This window comes from Epinephelus lanceolatus, chromosome 14 (genome assembly GCF_041903045.1).
Source record: "Epinephelus lanceolatus isolate andai-2023 chromosome 14, ASM4190304v1, whole genome shotgun sequence".
NCBI classification, from domain to species: domain Eukaryota; kingdom Metazoa; phylum Chordata; class Actinopteri; order Perciformes; family Serranidae; genus Epinephelus; species Epinephelus lanceolatus.
The window spans coordinates 24,789,728-24,803,637 of record NC_135747.1 but is presented as its reverse complement, the minus strand read 5'-3'; the positions used below and the strand labels follow the sequence as shown (position 1 = coordinate 24,803,637).

At 39.4% G+C, this 13,910-nt stretch overlaps 1 protein-coding gene across 4 annotated transcripts in view; it reads left to right on the top strand.

The window, feature by feature from the left end:
• The window catches only part of LOC117251151 (FERM, ARHGEF and pleckstrin domain-containing protein 1), an 86,964-nt gene extending 75,342 nt beyond the window's left edge, over positions 1-11,622 (top strand). The window contains exons 19-27 of one of the 4 annotated variants that reach the window (XM_033617157.2): positions 1,154-1,284; positions 1,392-1,460; positions 1,916-2,005; positions 2,295-2,377; positions 3,857-3,957; positions 4,177-4,337; positions 8,974-9,081; positions 9,455-9,606; positions 10,913-11,622. In XM_033617157.2, the coding sequence (XP_033473048.1) occupies positions 1,154-1,284; positions 1,392-1,460; positions 1,916-2,005; positions 2,295-2,377; positions 3,857-3,957; positions 4,177-4,337; positions 8,974-9,081; positions 9,455-9,606; positions 10,913-10,994 (977 nt within the window). In that variant the 3' untranslated portion in view covers positions 10,995-11,622. Of the gene's footprint in view, positions 1-1,153; positions 1,285-1,391; positions 1,461-1,915; positions 2,006-2,294; positions 2,378-3,856; positions 3,958-4,114; positions 4,338-6,859; positions 6,997-8,973; positions 9,082-9,454; positions 9,607-10,912 lie in introns of those variants that run through there. The other 3 variants (XM_033617158.2, XM_078174517.1, XM_033617159.2) reach the window with 3 other exon arrangements.
• Positions 11,623-13,910: the final 2,288 nt, after the last annotated feature.

The following is a 13,910-nucleotide window of genomic DNA, read 5'->3' as shown; positions in this document are numbered from 1 at the left end:
CACCAATAAACCAGCCACAGATGATCGTAGTGTTCTTGGAGGCAAATAGTTAACAAGGGAGTTAGAGATGTAGCTCGGTCCCAGCCCATGTAGGGCTTAAAATCAGTCTTTAATGTAACAGGCACATGCATAATGTAACTGGAGCAGTGATGTTGGAGGGTTACAGCAGACTGCTAGAAATAAGTGTTGTATGAGTGTGCTCTTTTTTGCCTCTTTTGGTGCACTCAGCCTGACTGAACTTTTTGGGTATACTGGAATGGATAGCAGACAATATACTGTAGAATGTTTTCATATAGAAAGCCGTTGTTTATGGCCTTTTATTACAGACCTTTTCAGTAACTGGGAAATTTTAATTCCCATCCATATCTTTATTTTTCACATAAAATATATTCTGAGTCAAGGCCAACTCGGTGAAATGAATAAATCATCCCCATATTCTCTGATAGTGGGCCAGATATTGAGCCTTTTGCCAAGTGCAGACCAGATTTCACTGCCCAGTGCTACAACGTTATATGACACAGTGACTTTTCTTTTTAACCTCCTTGATTTTTGTATGCCTGCCACCACAGACACAAAGAGTATAGATGGGGCTGGAGAGAGAGAGAGCTGCCCCTCTCTCAAACTCTCTGGTCAAACAATAAAACCAGGCAGTGCTGATTAAATATAAACCAAGATACTGTTACTGTGCTGCAAACTTTCCACCTAAAAGTCATCAGAAACATATTTTAGTGCACTGTTTGACTGTAATACAAGAATTTCAACAGCTGAAAACTGCTGAAAATACTGAGATCCAACAGTAAAACTAAGCAGTGCTGATCAAATATGAACAGATATTTTAGCTGTAATTCGAGATTGTTTGTTACCATATTGTTTCCTGTGAAAAACCGGCCAAGCTTGCTTTACTTCATCCACCAGCAGAAGCTTTTATCCGTCCGGTTCGGCACACTGCATTCTGGTAGTTGTAGGTTTATCTGTTCTTTCGGGTCATAGAGCACCAATTTCAAACGTTTTTGAATCTTGCCACTGCATAAACAGCCCAGTGTTATGAAAAGACCATCTTTCCAGGAGTGAAATACTTCTTAAAGTCTTCTGCTACTGTAACATAATCTAACAGTCTATCTCCATTAATCTCTTGCCTCTGATTGGTCCGTAGCTGCTCTGGCAGATGTGTCTGAGGTGGTGGAGCAGCTCCAGGGAAGCCTAATCAAGATGGAGAACTTCCAGAAGCTTTTGGAGCTGAAGAAGGATTTGATCGGCGTTGACAATCTTGTTGTTCCTGGGCGGGTGAGTTTAAAGCTTAAAAGAATAAACTGGCAAAGATTTTTACTTCTCTACAGACAGCGTGTTTGATATGTGTGACTAACACGTGATGCATGTTTTTGCTTCCTCAGGAGTTCATCAGGTTAGGCTGCCTCAGCAAACTGTCTGGAAAAGGCCTACAGCAACGAATGTTTTTCCTGGTAACACCCACTTTCTTTTTAGACTAGGTCATATCACTAATTGAATTATTTCGTGGCGTGATCTCAGTGGAAAAATAATCATCATTTCCAGCCATATATCAGTCAGATGGTGCTGGCAGATTAAGTGCAGCTGGAAGAGTTCATTTTGGGAGAAAATAACACATGTTGCTCAGAACTTTGACAGCCATATGTAATGCAAGTGTTTCACAGTTGTCTGATTTTATAGGAAATATAACTTTGATAAACAAGGCAACCAAAAAGGTAGCAGTGTGTATATGTGGTTAGAATTAATATTCAGTCTTTGTGGTTGCTATGGCACGTTTGAATTTCCCCAGGATTATTTATTGGATTATATACATTCAGTTTAGACTATTAAACAAAAACAGACTTAATGACGTCTGGTATTAAGACTGTTAATTTGCATTCTCTTTCTCTTGTTGCCTCCCTGGCAATAGTTTAACGACGTCATTTTGTACACGAGTCGAGGGATGATGCCGACCAATCAGTTCAAAGTGCATGGCCAGCTGCCGCTCCATGGCATGACAGTAAGTGCTGTTTGTCTCCATCGAACACAAACGGCTGTCACCAGTTTGTCATTACTGCAGAACAAAGCCACCTCAAACAGCTGAGCTGCAGCTCTTTCAGCGTCTTCCTCCACCCCAACACATACACACAGTCACACACTCTTTCAGGACGACTACACATGTCCTTCTCTCTCATTTCCTTTTCATCATCCCTCCCTCCATCTCTCCCTTTTCGTCTATTTTGGTCCTTGCTGTCCTAGATACTGCTGCTCTCTAATGTTTTTTCTGTGTCTCTGTGTTCTTCTCCCAGATCAGAGAGAGTGAAGATGAGTGGGGTGTGCCGCACGCCTTCACGTTGGTTGGACAGCAGCAGTCGGTGGTGGTGGCAGCAAGGTAAGGACGGTGGTCGTCGGGGCGCAGACACCTTGTACCTGGACCTAAAATAACCCAAAGTGACAACTTAATGTGTGACCTTGTTTTTTCTGGGGTGTCTGGACTTTGGTGTGGAGACACCAGAGTCAAGAAGTGTTGCATGCACTCTGGTCAGATGCAGCTGAGCTCTCACATATAGTGACAAACTATATGTGACTATATAACTAATCAGCAGTTGCATAATTTCCACTGAGAATCACTTTAAAAATCCTGTTTTTTTCACCCCCACTTTACAGTTACAGTTTGTAACAATTTATATTTAAGTCCTTGTAATAAGTGTGAGTTAATATGTACTCCTAAGACCCTGTGTCCTCATATGAGAACATTACATTTTTGGTTTACTGGAACTTATATGTCATTCTGCTGAACGCTGACCTCTCGTCCTCGTTCGTGGACACTCCTCTGCAGAACTTGGGATTTTTTGATACTATATTTGTTGTCACAAATGCAGCAATGCTGTGTCCGACCTCAACAGCTCATGGTTTAGGAGGTTTTCTAACACAGTTTCAGTTACAGCAAAACAAAACAAAAACAAAAACGTATTAAATTTTTAATATTCAATATTAAGAATTTAATTAATATTCTCCTAAAATTAAAATTGAATTAAATAAAAAATAATAACAATAATAAAATAAAATAATAAAAAATAATAAAATAAATAAAATAAAATAAAAATAAAAATAAAAATTGAATATCAGTCCAAGACAAGGTGGGTAAAAAACAGTACTTAGTGAAGATATTTATCGATCATAAAGTCTCAGTTAACAAAACTTAAGAAGAGTAGTTAGTTAATTATTAATTCACTTTGATAATTAATGTGACATTATTAATAATATCACAGTGCACATAGCATTTCTAACTTTACTTTTTTGTTAGACTACCATTCATCTGCAAAACCCAATATCAGTGTCTTATCTGATACCCTTATTGAACATAAATGCGTGAAAATAGGATTTACATATTTTGTTTGTTTGCTTGTTGTTCTTTTTTACTCCCATCCTCTGGATTGTTAGCATTTTTTTGGAAACTTTTTTCATTCATGTCATTTCATTCATCACTTTGGGAGAAGATCTGTGCCCTCATTATTGTTTTGAGTAACCTTGGGTCACTGTAATACACTTGAGCTGCGTGATGTCTCTTGTCTGTCTAGATCCTGATTGTTTCATTGTATAGACTGTGAAGACAATTTTCTTCTATAGAATCTGAATCACTGTGACAAAAACAAAAAGATAACTATTATTTAGCTGATCCAGTCTCCACGAGGGAGCAGATGGTTTCTTGGTATCTCTTCAAGGAGAATTTGGCAGGACACCTGGACTAACTGGGATCCGACTTGTGACATTCTTGTTCACTGGACTGTTTCTAACCACCAGGCCTTCCTGCTGTGACTAATCATGGGTTGCGCTGAGTGTTTTGTCCATTTGTGTGTTTTCACCATAGTTCACTATTGGAGATGGAGAAGTGGATGGAGGACATACAGATGGCGATAGAGACGGCGAAAACAAGGAACGGGCCTTCGTTTGACCTTCTGACGGACAACAGTAAGTTACTACATAAATGTACAGTAGCATAAAGTTATACTTGAAAAATAAACAGTGGATATACAGTAAGTTTTAAGTTAAAACTCCACAGACTGAAATCCCAGATACACGAGACTACGTTTGATTTGTAAATGATCTGACATTGTCTGTGCTTTAGCGCCCTTCTCCCCTCACCACCCTGCTCATTGCCTAGCAGTAACAACCTCCTGACTTTCCCAGAATGCCCTGAGGACTCGGTGGAGGTGGAGTCTGAGGACGACATAACAGCGTCGCACACCTCGCTGGAGAGGCCCGCCCCTCACCGTGGTAACACCATGGTGCACGTGTGCTGGCACAGGAACACCAGTGTGTCCATGGTGGACTTTAGCGTAGCTGTAGAGGTACCGGCCAAACCTCAGACCTGCTCCTCCCCTCCTGCTTCACTGTTTTCTTTCTCTGTGTCTCTGAGTGTGTGCTGTATCTTAATTCACTTGGATTATCTCACGGTGGGAACAGTATCCTCCTGCGCTATCTAAAAAATCAGATAGTAAAGAAATAAAAGAAAGTGTGGGTGGAAATGGATGTTACAAATGTCAGTACTCAATCTTTTTCTATGAGTAAAAAAGATAATAGATAATCAGTAGCTCATAAACTGTCTCCCAATTTCTCTTTTTACATTCAGTAACTGATATTTTCTAACAAGTGCTCATTGCAAGAGGATGATGTTTGTCCTTGCAGTGGGAAATAACAACTTTTGGGTGCAGGGACTATAGATTGTATAAAAATAATGGACGTAGCCATCTGGTTTGTAAACTCCTGTTTTGACGCCTCAAATTTGAAAGTGCTGCTCAGTATAAACTTTTGGACATGACAATGTCTGTGCAAGTGCTTAGGTGTGACGGCTGCCAGCTGCAGACCGCTGTTGGAAACCAACACACAACAAAACTAGTTGAGAGAACATGATTTTTTTCTAACCATAACCAAGTGGTTTTTGTACCTAAACCTAACCCCATTTTAACCACAGCATTGTTAACAGTCTGCTACACAAGAAGGTACAAATGTTACATAGTCATACATCTACGTTTATTCTCACAATTGGGATGAGGACCCACAGGATACCTGCTGAGATGTACTTATATCAGTGGTTCCGTTGCACTCTCTTGCCCCAGACACAATTTGTCTCTGGACTGCTTGTGCCAAAAAAATGTAATTTTTCCTTTTAAATAGTGGCTGATATCTAGTTCACTGAAGCCACTCATGTGCCCTGGGTAAATCAAAACATAATGTCTGCTTGTCATCTGCTCCACCATAAGCTGCTCTAAAACTCAAAGGCTAAGCTCCCGCAGTGAAAGTCCCCCGGGTCCAAAATATTTTTTGGATCTAAAAAGTAGCTTCAGAACAGACCTCACAAATTTCAGTTTCTTTCTCAGCCTGTCTGCGCTATTCATGAGCTCCCGCTACCGCAGATCTCTCCCCAAGTTTAACTGCCCCATGAGCTAACCCTGACCCTTGCACTTTGAACTGATGTGATAACGCTGTCACATCAGATGGAAGGACTCAATTAAATCTGAACGTTTTTAATATCATTTTTTCATATCCTGCTGACAGGCACCTTATCATATTCTGTTTAATTTATTTTAAAAATAAATGTTCAGATATCCCATGAGTTATGCTAGAATAGCCAACTACTTACAGACTGTGTTGTTCCGCCCTTTGTCAATAGGAGGTGCTGCAGCACCCTCAGCACTCACCTTCCTGCGGCCATGCAGCCTGTCAGTCAAAGTGGTCCCAGCCTTAATTATGCATTACTTTAAGCATTAATAACATTTAAATGTTGAAATTAGCTATAGAGACCATAACAGTTTTTGTACCAGGCTGTGAACATGTTTATATCTGCTGTAAAGTCTGGCATTTTAACATAGGTGTTTATGGGGATTAACTCACTCTTGGAGCCAGCCTCAAGTGGTCATTGGAGGAACTGCAGTTTCTGGCACTTCCCCACTGACGTAATTGAAGATTACTGCTTAGTAGGGACATAAAATTTTGGTGAAAATGTGTTAAAAGGCATTCTGAAGTCTTTTTGTAACTAAACAGTGCATTTCCATCCTCAGTTGATATTTAAACCTGCAATAACTTTTTTTTTTTTTGCCACTTTGCAGCAGCTGAAAGAAGTCGGGAACATGTTTATATAGCAAACTTGTTAGAAAACAGATGCTTATTGCATGTGAATCCTCATAGTGTACATGCTACAAACAAAACAGGGACCCACTTTTGAGACACCGCTACTAATAAACAAAATCTTCACATGGTACCTTCAGACTGATCTCCTCTTTTAACAAAATCCAGGTATTTTTCCACACAAATTGTTAAAAACTGAAAACGATGGGCCGTAGGGATTTTGCATCAATAACGTTTGAGCTATTTTTACATCAGATAAATGTTTACCTTCAGTCATTGTTTGTGAAAGCTGTTTCTTTGCAGCCTCAGTGAGGATACTGTTCCCCCCCTTCCCTCTTTTGGCTAACAGTTGCCTGCGTGACGTTCTTATCTCAACTCAAAACTGTGGCTTTCCCGTGTGGTTCTGTCTTCTCTCTCCTCCCCTGGCACTTGAAGTCTCTGATCGTCTATAAATAGAGAGAGAGAGCAGTACGTAGATGTGCTAAACGTCCTCATCTCACACTAACAGAACGGATCCTGTTTTGCCCTGATCTAGTTCTGCTCTTCCTCTGTAGTTGTAACAAACGTCCTCTTCACAGCTTTGCCTGGACACACTGTGGTCGGCCTCCGTGTTTATCCCTGCCACTGCATGCCTGTGTTTCACCTACTCAGTCTCTGTGTTTCTGTCCTTCCCTCCCTGTCTGTTTTTTTTCTCTCTCTGTCTTTCTCTCTCTTCCCCACGCGTCTGTGCGTTCCTCCGTGGTAGAGGACCCTAGTCCAGTCAGTGAGAATAAGGCCCCCCCGGTGGGGCCCCCCAGTGGCCAGGGACCAGTGCCTCTGTCTGTTATCTGCTGGTACCGTGTTCAGAGCCTCTCCTTTAGTGAATCCTGCAGGAGTCTAGAGGTAAAGGAGCCAGGCAGACAGGAGAGGCCCTGTGTATGTGTTTACTTGAACTTCACTATAGAGAGTAAAGCTCTTAAGTGCTTTTAGAAAAGAAATTAATAGAATAGAAGTTGCTGTAGTGCCTCATGTTGTACAGATCAGTGACACCCTAATTGGTTTTACAGAAACTTGTGATTGACAGCTGAAGATATGAAATTAAATTCACAATAGACACATTAAACAAGATGTAACAAGAGAGCCAATACCTATTCCACTCAGTTCCTGTCTTACAATTACTGTATATTTTAAACTATTAAAGACAGAAGATTAGTTTGACACTTAGTTTGGAAGTATAAAATAAGCAAGCATAAATGGCCATATTCTATATTTTTGTTATTGTCAACAAATGCCATGAAATGACCAAAACCGACAATGTGTCAGTGTGTTTCTTAGCACTTTCTGACTTGTGTTGTTTCTCATTTGTTTCTATTGAAGACATAAATCTTTAAAATCAGGTCACAAATATATCATTTCATTTTTATAAAAGGCTAAGTAATTTCCAAAAACATCTGGGCACTGTGGTTTTTAGTAAACGTTTCTGAAACAGGAGTAAATAGTGCATTTATCTGGACCTATTTTCAGCTGCGGATTAATACATATTTAGTATTCCAGTATTGACAGTAGCAGGACAGTGTTTGTGAGATTGACTCAAAATAAACTGCAGCACCATTGATCATAATCAAAGAACATGCCAACCAGTGCAACCATGTGGCTTATTGATGTGTATGCTTTGTAAGCAACGTTGATATTTTTCAACCTGGATGCTTTTTCCCCATGTTTTCTGTCCAAGTGACTAATGGGGATGACAATTTGTGCTTGTTTTGACACTGTCAGGCTCAGGCTGGACATAATAAGGATCCCTTCAGAGATAGACCTTTTTGTTAAAGAGTAAGATCCTTTTTGTTTAACCAGGAACAGCCTTGAAATTGCTATTACCAAACCCACCAGACTCCACTGAAAAAAACAGTAATTTTATTATTGTAGAAAAAACTTCATTCAAAGTCAACAGAAAACAAATAAATCTCACAAAAGCTGTCTTGGTTCATCTTTTGGCTCTTCCAATAATTACCAACTCTGGTTTAGTTCAAATAGTTAGTTAACCCAATTAGATGTGAAAATATGCTGGCTCTATACATGCTAAAATTAGGGTTTATTTAAATGTAGTCTGGTGGGTTCGGTGATGGCAAACTCAGGGCTGTTCCTGGTAAAACAGAAAGGATCATACTCTTAAACAAGAAGGTCTGTCACAGTAGGGATTCTTTCAGTATGTTGCTGGACACTAATAATGATAATCTGAACTTGTCATTAGCAAAAACAAGCACCTTTAGTGGGCGTAGATTGACAGTGCTCAAATACCCCAAGTATTTACATTGCAGCTTGTTTTGCTGCTGCTGGCTGCAGCGTTCTCGCTTAATACTGGACCAGTTTCAAATACTGTCATTCCCATTAGTCACTTAGACACAAAACACGGGAAAATGGTCGGGGTTGAAAAATATTGAAGTTGCCCTTTAATAGTTATTGAACAATAATGGAACAGAGGAAGAACCTGAAATACTGTTGGTTTTGGGCTTGTTATTGGTATTTCTTAACAAGAAAAATCCAGAATATCACCAGACATAGCTTTTGATTTCATGAATGAAAGCAAAGCAAGAACCAGACAGGAGAGCTGCACACTGTATGAAAAGCTCCCAGTAATTTTAACTGTACAATTAATTTTACTGGGAGCTTTTGATACAGTGTGCAGCTCTCCTGTCTTTTTTTTTTTTTTATCCAGCACCTGTAAAAGTTTTGTGGATGTGCGTGCCCTTCACCCTGCTTGTTCATGAATCAAAATTATAAAAAAAAAAAATCTAAGCACCGTACATGACTAGTGGTCATATAATGTGTAGAAATGTACATAGTATTGGATGTATAACTTGTTGCTTTTTGTCTTTGTAGAATCAACTGTCAGGAAACTTACTGAGGAAGTTCAAGAACAGCAACGGCTGGCAGAAGCTCTGGGTGGTCTTCACCAACTTCAGCCTGTTTTTCTACAAGTCTCACCAGGTGATGAACATTCACTCTCCGCTCTGTTTGTCTAGTGAACACATCGGAGCCTCTCCCACGTTCATTCCCCTCCTCACTCTGTTGTGTTTACCCTCCTCTGGGCTTAAGGCATCACATCTCTGTGTAGAATGTCAAATCTTTGTGCCATAATCGAGGTTTACAGACTTTCCCATGCAGTGTTTATTAATCTCATGATTGCTCCAGAGGAAAATGGCTGAAGATACTTTTTTCTCCTTTACTGTTTTGTTGGGAGCAGTTGCCATTTTTTAAATTATGTTTGTTTTCATTTGTCTCTTGTCTCAAATTGTTTGTGTAATTATCAACACACCAAAATAAATTCTATTTCAATGTCAATTTCATTTGTTTCCCTCAGGATGATTATCCACTGGCCAGCCTTCCTCTGCTGGGTTACTCAGTCACCATCCCCACAGAGTCTGAAAACATCCACAAGGACTACGTCTTCAAACTGCATTTCAAGTCCCACGTCTACTACTTCAGATCAGAGAGTGAATACACTTTTGAGAGGTGAGGATTGTAATCAGCCAGATGCACATTCATTGAATACTTACCAGCCACTTTATTAGGTACACCTGTTCAACTGCTCGTTAACACACGTAGCAAATCAGCCAATCCTGTGGCAGTGCATTTAGCAGGCATAGTCAAGATGACCAGTTGAAGTTCAAACCGAGTACAGAATGGGGAAGAAAGGTGATTTAAGTGACTTTGAATGTAGCATGGTTGTTGGTGCCAGACGGGCTGGTCTGTCAGAAACTGCTGATCTACTGGGATTTTCACACACAACCATCTCTAGGGTTCACAGAGGATGGTCGCAAAAAAGAAAATATCCAGTGAGCTGCAGTTCTCTGGGTGAAAATGCCTTGTTGATGCCAGAGGTCAAAGGAGAATGGCCAGACTGGTTCAAGATGATAGAAAGGCAACAGCAACTCAAATAACCACTGGTTACAACCAAGGTCTGCAGAAGACCATCTCTGAACCAACAACACGTGAAACCTTGAAGCAGATGAGCTACAGCAGCAGAAGACCACACCAGGTGCCACTCCTGTCAGCTAACAACAGGAAACTGAGGCTACAATTCACAAAGGCTCACCAAAACTGGACAATAGAAGATTGGAAAAACGTTGCCTGGTCTGATGAGTCTGGATTTCTGCTGCCACATTCAGATGGTAGGGTCAGAATTTGGTGTGAACAACATGAAAGCATGGATCCATCCTGCCTTGTATCAACGGTTCAGGCTGGTGGTGGTGGTGTAATGGTGTGGGGGATATTTTCTTGGCACACTTTGGGCCCTTAGTACCAACTGAGCATGGTTTAAACACCACAGCCTACCTGAGTATTGTTGCTGACCGTGTCCATCCCTTTATGACCACAGTGTACCCATCTTCTGATGGCTACTTCCAGCAGGATAACGCACCATATGTCACAAAGCTCAAATCATCTCAAACTGGTTTCTTGAACATGACAATGAGTTCACTGTACTCCAGTGGCCTCCACAGTCACCAGATCTCAATCCAATAGAGCACCTTTGGGATGTGGTGGAACGGGAGATTCGCATCATGGATGTAGAGCCGACAAATCTGCAGCAACTGTGTGATGCTATCATGTCAGTGTGGACCAAAATCTCTGAGGAATGTTTCCAGCACCTTGTTGAATCTATGCCACGAATTATTAAGGCAGTTCTGAAGGCAAAAAGGGGCTCCAACCCTGTATCAGCAACGTGCACCTAATAAAGTGGCCGTAAAGTGTATATTTGCAGTATTGTTGAATCCTGGCTGTCGGAGGACTGATAATAAGCTTTTTTCTGCCCACACAGGTGGATGGAGGTCATCCGCAGTGCCACGATCCCCTCCAGCGGTGCTCGTGTCCTGAACAGCAAAGAGTCCCATCCTCACTGAGCTGATTGACCTTGTTTCCACACGCTGTCTCTCTCGGGTGGCATCTGCCCTTCCTGACTCTTTGCTTTTCTTTTCTACACGTATCTGGGACATTTGTACATGTGTCCATGCACATTTGGTGCTTTTTAATGCTTTAATGGTGACATGTCCGCTGGTTTAGACTGCATCAGAGACTGCATTTTTTGGCATTTTTACTCTCAACTCTGAAACCTCTTTTTAAGGATGTCATTTTATACTGTTTTCTAATGGTCTGAACCACTTCCTATCTTTCTGGTTTTACATTTTGTCATTGGTTGTTTTTACAGCAGGTAACATGTTGATATAGATACCCAGCATTCTTTCTTAAATGGTTAAACGATCACTGCATTGTCATAACGTGTTTTTGTCTACTTTTTCATTTTATTGAGAACTGCTGCTTTGAAAATGTCCTGCAACTTCAGTGCCAAACTGGTTTATATCAACGTCCTGGACTTTTTAATGCTATTTTGTTACACTGGGGACGAGGAGCGTCTCCTTATACTGTATACCATGACATTTTAAATCATGTTCAAACAGGCCACCCTTTAACGATCAATGCTCTGGTCACACCTGGCTCAGCACAATGTGTTTAAAAAAAAAAAGAAGAAAATATGAAATTATTTTGTTGTATTATTGACATAACCCTAGGATTGATCACAAAGTGGCCAGGGGTAACTGCCATCACAAATTAATGCCATTTCAAGTAAATATTCTACTCGCTGATCTTTGTTGTATGAATATGTCTCAGACTTTTTGTTTTATAATTAACTAAAGTTCCCCTTCAGCTGTATGAGATAATGTGAGACTTGTTCATAATCATCGTATTATGAAAGTGAGTGTTATTGAAAGCTTTAAAGATTATGTGTGAAACAAAATAGAAACTTTCAGTTCCAAGCGCCGTTGCCCTCACTGAACTAGGCTGCCTCCTGTATACAGATACCAGATCTTTTTATGGGTCTAAATGAATGGAAATATGCATTTGACAGGGTTTTTGCAGTGAAGCAAATGAAATGGAAAAACCTCAGTTCTGCTCAGAATTGCAGTGTTTTTTTTTTCCTTTCCAGACAACAGAGAGCTCTTTGGAAATGAAAGCAATAAAAAAACTTATTCAAACTTAAATTTGTGTTATTTGTGCTTTTGTTGAAGCTGGTGTGATGTTTTCACTATGAACTGTGTGTGTGTGCAGCTCTTTGGTGTGTTTTCAGCTTTGACCTACAGATGGCATCATTGATCAAGACGTGTGCTTCAGTCAAGTCATAAAGCAGTGTCTGTATATTCATGTGTAGCAGTGTTTCTTAAACCTTCTCTGTCATGCCTCTGTCAGAAGCTAAAAAAGTGTATGCCCCATTTATTTTATCAGTCATTTAGGCAATAATTAGGAAAGCAACTAATAAAAAAGGATCCATGTTGAATTCTAGTGAAATAAAGGTCAGCATGACAGCATCAGCAAACTCTTGTTTATTTTTTTCTACAGTGCATAAATTTAACTTTATTTCTCTTCACATTTTTCACCTGGTCATCCACAACACACCTGCAGGGGCTCTATGTCCCCCAGGGGTCCCCCACAGCACAGTTTGAGAACCACTGTTGTATAGTATAAGCAGTAGAAAGTTTTGTTTTGCTCTGTACTATAATAATTAATGTTATTTATAAAATTGCACCAAATCTGCATTTATCTCTTTATGACAGCAAGAAGCCAGTGCCTGCACCAGCAGGCAAAATCAATGATAGAAAATTATGACATCATTTCACGAATATTTAATGTGATTATATGGATAAAAGGAAAGTTTGTAGCCAGCACTGTTTAGGTGTAGACTTGTGTTTCTCAGTCTCATTTAAGACAGTATGCAAGAAGAAGACAAAATTTCAGAAATATTCAAAATTTGCCGACAAAGAAGGAGAGTGATATAAAAAATGTAATTAACAAAGCAAAATTATTGAAACGTGTTTTAGGCACATTATCCTCTCGCTAAAGTAAATTGATTGTGTGTGAAAGTGCATAGTTCACTGGAGCTTATTATTTACTTTTCTCTCACTACTCTTAAAAAATGCCTTTTTTCCTCACAACAATTAAGATTCATTAAACTTGTTATAATACATATATATATATATATATATATATATATATATATATATATATATATATATATATATATATTAATTGTCTAATATCAGAAGTTATATCCTACATTATCAATGCTGAGTCTTGGTGCTAAACAATCGACATTAACATTACATGCACAAAAAAAGCTTAATATTGAGTCTAATCTGATATAATGTAATGTCAGTGAATCAGCGTGACCATCTGATATTGAATGTCCAATGTGTTGGATTTAGGTGAATCTATTGACAGAAATTGAACAGAAAATTCATAACTATGTTTTCATTTGTTAATCACCTGAAAATAAAAAATGTGTTTTTGTTACGTCAGAAGAAGCTGTTATATCTACATACAGAGCGGGTCCTCTTACACAGAGTCTACCATGTTGTCCTACTGTAGCCCAGAATGGACAAATCAAACACTGACTGGATTACTTCTACATGCTCGGCACACAAGAGAAGTGTCAGCTGGTTGCAATCTGCAGCGTCACCGCTAGATGGCACTAAACCCTACATACTGGACCTTTAATTAACCTTCATCTGGTTATTCTGTGAAAGTGTGATCTAGTGTGAGTTCATGAGTTTATTCAAGGCAAGTTTATTTACATAAAAAAATTCAAAGTGCTCTACACATAACATCAAAAATAATAAGAACGTGCAAAAGAGCACATTTTAAAAGGACATTCAAATACAATTAATAAAACAACCATTAAAGAGCGGGATAATACATTTTTAAAGCAAGCTGAAATATAATAAGACAGATAGGCTATAAAATACAACAATAAAAGAAATAGGTAT